Source organism: Poecilia latipinna, unplaced genomic scaffold (assembly GCF_001443285.1).
Source record: "Poecilia latipinna isolate Pla-1442-1.1 unplaced genomic scaffold, P_latipinna-1.0 Scaffold185, whole genome shotgun sequence".
NCBI lineage: Eukaryota > Metazoa > Chordata > Actinopteri > Cyprinodontiformes > Poeciliidae > Poecilia > Poecilia latipinna.
The window spans coordinates 160,295-168,252 of record NW_015112801.1 but is presented as its reverse complement, the minus strand read 5'-3'; the positions used below and the strand labels follow the sequence as shown (position 1 = coordinate 168,252).

The following is a 7,958-nucleotide window of genomic DNA, read 5'->3' as shown; positions in this document are numbered from 1 at the left end:
TTTTTGAGTTATTTTTTTTTTTTTTTTTTTTGGATGGCTACTCTTTACTTTTACTTGAGTAAAACTAAGTTGACGTATCACTATGGTTACTTGAGTACAAGTTTCAGGTACTGTGCCCCCTTCTGAGTATAAATGATTTTTCTCTTAGCCATATCCTATGCTGTTGCATTGCTATGTTTTCTCTGTTGTTGCAAATTTGATTGCCAAGTTGATGGTGTTGCAGTTTTCCATGTAATAAATCTCAAAGACCAAGGTAGCTTACTGTTCCATGTACCGCAAAAGGTGCCACTTTTCACACTTGAGCACCTGCCCCCCAAAATATCTGTGCATGCCACTGCTCTCTGCCATTTTGCAGATGTTGTGGGAACTTTACCTACTGGCTGCGCTGACACAAACTGTCCCCTCTTCATCCTCTTAAGAAGAAAAAGTCCTCGCCGCTACCGCGGGGACGTTTTAATTGGAATTTCATGCGGGCTAAACAGAGGGGAAGCTCATGTAAGTTAACATTTGGTCGAATTAATTGGTCCTTTTCTCTCTTTTCACCTCAGTGAGGCTCTTGCGGGCCGCAGACGAAGCTTCCCGTTAATCTCCCATTTTAAAATCAATTCACTGAGACAGACAAAGAGTCCGCCTCGCGCTTTTCTTCTCTTCCTGTCCCAAACGAGCTCCTTTGTGGCCCGCAAATTGTCTAAATCCCCCTTCGGCGGACCCCCGTCGGAGTAGGGGGGCAGGGGGGCATATGAAGACGTCCTCGTGTTGCTGACATCTGATTAGCGCGCGCTCCCGCGACCCATAATCTCCGCCGTGTGGGCGCGCGCCCTAAGTAAAGCTCCCACTCTCGTGTTTGTGGATGTTGAGGCCGCCGCTCAGATGTGAGGGAAATCCAGAGAAAGAGTGCGAAGAAAAGGCCAACTTGCCCGTTTAAGGTTGTTTACTGATGTTCATGTCCCGCGGCCTGCGGGCGCAGGTCGGTCGGCGGTTGCTCTGTGAGCGACGTGCGCGTGTTCGAGCGCGCACGTCGCTCACTGCTCACAAGTCGATGTTTTTATTTGAATGAAATAGGAAACGGGCTAATCAGCGAATTTTGCTTTTTGTGAGGGAATATGCAAATAAACCAGGAACAAGATGCGCGTTCCCGCACAACGTCCGCAAACGGAGCGTGTTGTTCCCCGGGATTCATTCAGGACAGTTTAACCTGAGCAGTTTGATGGCAAGAATACAGGAATGCAAACACTCATCACAAATCCAAGTTTTCAGTGTAATAATCGACAGAGAGAAGACACGGGGAACATTTATTTCACCAGTGAGACATTTTGGACTGACCACGAAATCTAACCAAATAAGAATAATGAGACAGATTCCTTAAAAAAAAAAAAAAACTGTGTCCATCCAATTATATGATTTTCATTTGTTAGAACATTGAACATTTACCAATCGGGGTGTAAAATCTCTCAATCTCAGCTGTCATATATGTTTGAAATCGTCATTTGTTTTGCAGTAATAACAGTCAAATGTCGCGTGACACGAAACGACTGGGTTTCATGTTTCACAGAACCGCCTCTCATATGTAATTTTACAGTTTAAAAATAGGACACTTCAGCATGTGTCGGAGAAAGACACATGCTGAAACTCGTAATCTTTTGATTGCCATAGAAATCTTCCAGTTGATCCACAGCCTTCTTTGTAAAGTACAGAGAGAATGAAAACAAAAAAATTCTTCCTACGGTCCCCTAAGTTTTTAACGGCTTGCATCATTTGACACATGGACCTACACATCAAGAAGAACTCTTGTTTAAACTGTATCATTGACAAATCATTTTTGTAGCATTTAAAGGGCCGTTTTCTATCGTGTTAGTGGTTGAGATCCACGCTACGTGAACACGATTTATCTCTGAGACAAAATTCACACTCATCCCGGAAACTGACTTCATTAGCAACACCGTCCATTCAACGAGAGATGTGTTGAAAGCTCGGACATCAGCTTCACATAGTTTGGCTTTCGTCTCCTCTGGTCCGTGGAAGTGCAGTTATTTGCTCAACACTCCGCCGGACCTGGGTTAAAGTTAAAGTTCCAACATCACCTTCTGCTCTAGAGCAGTCTGGTGATTCACGTCTGCATTTTCTCTTTGGCCTTTTCCCTTTTTTTCTTTCCATTTTCATGACCAGATTTCTTGTGGATTCAAGCCGTCATGGCTGCGTGAATATCTTTCTTGAGAGATTTTTTTTTTAAAACAATCCTTTCTATGTTCTCAGAAGACAAGATGTTTTTTGGGGAATCAAAAAGACTAATGTCGACAGGCTCATACCTCAAGGGCAGGTTTTTTTTTTGTTCTTGTTTTAAATACTCATTTTAAATACTCAGTTTCCCCCTATTTTGATCAAAATTATTTGCTTCGTAAGCTTTATAAAGAGAATCCTGCACCATTCCACATCCCATTTTCTACAGAGAAAACCGCTGATGCTACAGTCTGACACAGAGAGATGATCCAAGAAAAGAAGACAGAGTGTCACTTCGGATCCTCGTCCCTCCGAGTCCAAAAGTCGAACTTTTCTGTGATCACAACAGATATCTTCTCTAACTTGGTCTATAAAACCAGCCTCTACGCCACCAGCGCTGCGCGCAATCTGTCTCTGGAAGTTAAAAACTCCAAGACATCTCTCTGCGAACTTCGTGCGTTTGCAGAGGGGCGCTGACGGGGTGAAGGTGAGCAGGGCGTCATCTGCCAATATTGGCCTTGCCAGGTTATTCCAGGGCCGGCCGAGCGCGTTAATTAGCTGTTAATAGAAACGGAGCCATTTGGGAGCACGTTGCGACTCTCCGCAGAATGTGCGCCGGGATAATATTGTTCCAGGAGACGTGCGCAGAATGACCCAGACTTTATTAACACGGGGGCCCAGATGACGAGCTGCGGCCTGAGTGCTCCATTATCTCCAGTTCTGATGAGTGGCTCCGGATGAGACGCGCACGCTCCCTCCTCCCCCCACCCCCAATGCTGTCGGACCCCCGGGGCCGTTTAGCTGCTTAATGTAATTTGCTTTCAAGGGCTGTGTTATCTCCCATCATTTGCGCCATTATTCCCCGAGTCAAGTGTAATTGTGGCTTTATTAAAATCGTGTCTGTCAATAAATGTTGAAGTAAAGTGGACGCAGAGCATGCTGGTCTGTCGCTTTCTCCCCGTGCACGTGGAAACGGCTCACCTGCACAGATTACGTTTAGGAAGCAGCCCTCACCTGGCGGGCCTGTAAGCCCAGCAGTATTCATCCTGCTGCCACACTAAAACTGGAACGATAAGACAGACAGGCGAGAATAAGCAAATGTGTAAAAGTGAAAGTGTTTGTACGTCATAAATCTGGGTGTTTGTATGTGAACTGGTTGTTGTTTGCTTTAGTGCATGTTATCAGAATGACTTCTTGTTGTGAATGCTGAACATTTTCTGCCACCTGAAATATGTCAAACCTTCAGGTGATATCTTTTACATATACATATATTTATATATATGAATTGAAATAACCTGCGACAGACTGGCGCCCTGTCCAGGATGTCCCCCGCCTCTCGCCCGGAACGTTAGCTGGAGATAGGCACCAGCACCCCTCCCGACCCCACTGAGGGACAAGGGTGTTCAGAAAATGGATGGATGGATGGATGGAATTGAAATAACATGGCTGAGACGGTGAGCTTTCATTATAAGTTATAAGTTATTTATTCACATTAACACTTTCCAGTAAAATACATAACATGGCAACTCATATTTAAATAGCAACTTTTTGACCTGTTCTGTACATCGGTCGGGTGCTTCGGCCCTGTGTTCCACATATAGGAGGAAGAATGCTAGATGACAAAGAAAAGAAATCCCTACAATGTTCCTATTAGCTCGCTCTTCTTGGGTCTGGTCGGCTCATTCGTCCCCTCTGTGTTAGTGCACGGGGCCCCTAAGACTCGCCACACCTATTTGAGTCCAGTCTCAGGGGGCTTTCTCACCTCAGGCCTGGATTTTTTTTTACATTTTTTTCCAAGAACACCAGTCATTGTGACCCCAGAGAGCCCACCATCAGCCAGCCCTGTCCTCTCAGCAGATCTCAGCTCTGCGGCTCTCTCAGGGCCTCCGAGACGGCAGAAAAGCCGCTCTCATGGAGCTTCCTGATGTGCTTCTTCAAGTCAAAGTTGCGGCAGAAGCCTTTGCCGCAGGTGGCGCAGGTGAACGGCTTCTTGTCGTTGTGCGTGTGCATGTGAAACGTCAAGTTGTAGATCTGATGGAAGGCCTTGTTGCAGATGGAGCACTTGTACTGCTTCTCCCCGCTGTGCGTCAACTTGTGGTTCTTGTAGTTCCCTAAAAACATACAAACGAAAAGAAAACTGAATGAACAGAGCAACCCTGAAGTTAAAAGAAAACAAAAGGTGTCCAGTGCAACAGAAAAAAATAAATAAATCATGTAGCAGGTACAGCTAATAAAGCTGGCTGTCATTTTTCTTTGTGTCAGTATTTCTGAACATTCCTCCTGACTACAGAGAAACACTTCAACACTAAATGTTATGTGACTTATTAGTCATCACATCAACCTGCTGCCACTTCCTGTGACTTCCAGAAAAATAAAAAATGACATAACGGTTTATTTATATATGTGTGAAACTACAGTCAGGTGAAAAAAATCCAGTTCAAACCACCGATAAAATAAACCATCTTCTCTTTTTATTCATTTAAAAAAATAACTAAATAAAAACATTTTCTTTAAATATAAAACAAGGAGGTGAAATTTGTTTCTTTCTTTAAATCAGGTTTGTGAAATTGAGTGGACAAACATCAGAATTTAGAAATCATCAATCTGGTTTTATTTAAAGGGAAGCATATTGTCTCAGCAAAAACATAAACCGACTCTATATTGTCGTTTATTTCAACATTACGCTTCAAATTATTATTTAAAAAAAAATCTAAATGTGGGAGGTGAGTGACATTTTTATGCCACACAAACTCATAAATATATTAAACAATTTGTCAGTTAAACCTTTCATTTATTTCAGTAGCTTACTTTAGTTTAGTAGTCGAGTAATTTTAGGTACATATTTTATCATTTCAAGAGAAAAGCGGTGAGCAAAGTGAGGATTAAAAATCTCTGCGCAGATCCACCGTGAAACCGGGCCCTGCGCGGAGTCTCCGTCCCTTAATTACATGCTTTATTTTCTTCTTCTTCTTCTTTTTTTTTTTTGCGTGTTAAGGTCGAGAAGTTGTCAAACTTTGTCAGAATCAAGCGCTGTGACAAAAATTCAAAAAGAAAAGAAAAGAGACGAGAGAAAAAAAAAAGCCAACTTTGCTGGAGTTCAAGCAGCTGACCCAGAGCAAATGCTGCCGTCTTCAGGAAAGAATTAGTCCGTGGAAAGTGCCACGTCCTATTTGTGCTGATGGCTTTCGGTGAGCCTGCAGATATTTACCACAACGCGGCTCCGCTTTCCGCATCCCCAACCCAACATGCGGGAGCCTGTCGGCGTTCCGTCACGAACAAAAAGCAACAAAAAAATCGGCCTGTACTGATATAACTCAATAACACAAATAAGTTATCGCTCTTACTGAGCTTCTCTTTCTTATTTATTTCTTTTTTTCTGAAGTAAAAATATCAATTCAGCCACGGAAAGCGCTAACTGACTTCAGACGTTTATTTACCTAATTCAAGCGCCAGACCGAAATAAAACTACCACGTGTATAATAATAATAATAATAATAATAATAATAATAATAATAATAATAATAATAATAAAGGGACAATCGAGGACAATTCCCTCTTTTTTAAAGTTACTTTTAAACGTTAAGCGTTTTGGTTCAAATGCGCGTCACGTGTTTTTTATTTTTAATTTTTATACTATATGTAGTTTAGCTAGATTACGCGTATTAAAACTAATGCGTCAAAAAAAAAAAAAAAACCTGAATGAATACATTCAACTCGTTAGTGACGGGTGTGAGGCTTCATGAAACACGCACCTTTCTGGTGGAAACCTTTCCCGCAGAACTCGCACACAAACGGCTTGTATCCGGCGTGGATGCGTACGTGCGTGTTGAGCGTGGAGCTCCTGTTGAACGCCTTGCCGCCCTGGTTGCATGTGTGCGGCTTCTCCTAGGTGGAAGATATTTGAAGAAAATAGGTTTACGGAGCAGTTGAAAGCAAATGGAGTGTGTGTTTGTCTCTCTCTCTCTCTCTGTGTGTGTGTGTGTGTGTGTGTGTGCGTGTGTGCGTGTGCGTGTGTGTGTATGTGTGTGTGTTTGTATGTGTGTGTGTGTGTGTGTGTGTGAGGGAGCCAGGCCGGCTGCAGGTGTGTCTCACCTGAGTGTGGATGATCTTGTGCCTGCAGAGCGTGCTGGCCTGTCGGAAGCCTTTGCCGCACACTTTGCACACAAACGGCCGGGCCCCGGTGTGCACCGGCATGTGTCTGGTCAGGTTATAATGCGCGTTAAAAACCTACGAGAGAAAACACACACACACACACACACACACACACGATCCTGTTAACATGTGTGTTCTAGTCACAATCTCTCTGGTTTGTCTTGGAGCGGACAGCTGTCGTTCCTTAAAGTTTACCTTCCCACAAACTTCACACGTGAAGTTTTTGTGCTTGCCGTCCGCGTTGCAGCCGCCGGAGCTGAGCTTGCTGTGAGTCTTGACGCCGTTCTTCTCGCCAATCAGAGCGTGGTTCTCCTTCACTATCTGGTCCAGCTGGCCCGGCAGATGCTCCTTGTGTGGGTACTGGGGAGTGGGGAGCTTCTCGGAGCCAGCGCCGGCTAGCTTGGCGTTCTCCAGCAGCAAGAGTCTGTGGTGCGCCGACAGGGACGCCTGGGCCTGGGGGGTCGAAAGCCAGTGTCCGGCCAGGAGCTCTGACTGCTGGTACGCAGAGTCCAGGTAATTCAGGTAGTAAAGTGAGCCCACGCTGGGCACGGCCACGGCTTGGTGGATGACCTGCGGCTTCACCACCCTGCTGCCGGTGGTCGGCACCGGTTGCTTCAACGTGGAGTCCGCTCTGGCGCATACGCCGCAGTTCCCTTTGCACGGCGCGGCCGTCGATCCGCAGAACGTTCCCCTGAGGCTGGCTCTCCAGAGCTCCGAGTAGTTCATCAGCGCCTTGGCCTGCAGGTCGTAGCTGAACGGCTGCAGCGGGATCATGCAGGGGATGGGGGAGCAGAGGCCGAGCAACTTCTTCCCCTCCGAGCGCTCCTCCGCGCCGCTCCTCGGCTCCGAGCTCTTGGACATGATCCGGTCGATAGAGAAGGCCAGGCTCTTCGGAGCCCCGGAGGGCCCGGTCCTACCGCAGGACATCACCGTCTCCAGAGAGGTAGAACTTGCCATTAAAAAAAAAAAAAAAAGGAAAAGAAAAAAAAAGAAAATTCTTGCTGTTCGCAGCAGAACTTGTTGGAAAGTCCGAGCGTTCCTGTTTTGTCACTCCTCTGAGTTCCCAGCAGCAGAAGCGGATACAGGAACCATCAGTTTGATGCGCACCTTGCTGTCAGAGTGTCATCCTCCCCCCCCAACGCCTTCCCCAAAACCTCCATGCACACAGCGGCGTCCAGGGGTGATTGGTTAATCCTCATTAACTTTTGCGCGGAAAATTAACGGGACATTTTCGAGTCAAGAACCAAAAAATAATAAGAATAAGAATAAGAATAAGAATAAGAATAAGAATAAGAATAAGAAGAAGAAGAAGAAGAAGAAGAAGAAGAAGAAGAAGAAACAGACGGAGAACAGCAGAATCAGAAGAAGAAGAAAAAAATGTGGGAGCTCCAGGAGGATGCAGGAGCGCGGAGTTAAGTGTGAGTTAGAGGTTACCTCTTTAATGCTCAGATGACTGGAGAGCAGCACGCTGGCAGCGCCCGCCCCCTCCTCAGCGCGGATCCTGACATCAGCGGGCAGCAGCGCAGCGCAGCCTCCACCGGGCGACCAGGAAACGCCCTCATCAACCTGCGCGCCATCAAATCAGGAAA

At 45.6% G+C, this 7,958-nt stretch overlaps 1 protein-coding gene across 1 annotated transcript; it reads right to left on the bottom strand.

Annotated features, from left to right (window-relative positions):
* Positions 1-3,677: 3,677 nt before the first annotated feature.
* fezf2 (FEZ family zinc finger 2) lies at positions 3,678-7,653 on the bottom strand. Its single transcript, XM_015030520.1, has 4 exons — positions 6,565-7,653; positions 6,310-6,444; positions 5,970-6,102; positions 3,678-4,328 (listed from the first exon to the last, which is right to left on the bottom strand). The coding sequence occupies exons 1-4, from the start codon at positions 7,324-7,326 to the stop codon at positions 4,078-4,080; spliced, it is 1,281 nt and encodes a 426-aa protein (XP_014886006.1). The 5' UTR covers positions 7,327-7,653; the 3' UTR covers positions 3,678-4,077.
* Positions 7,654-7,958: the final 305 nt, after the last annotated feature.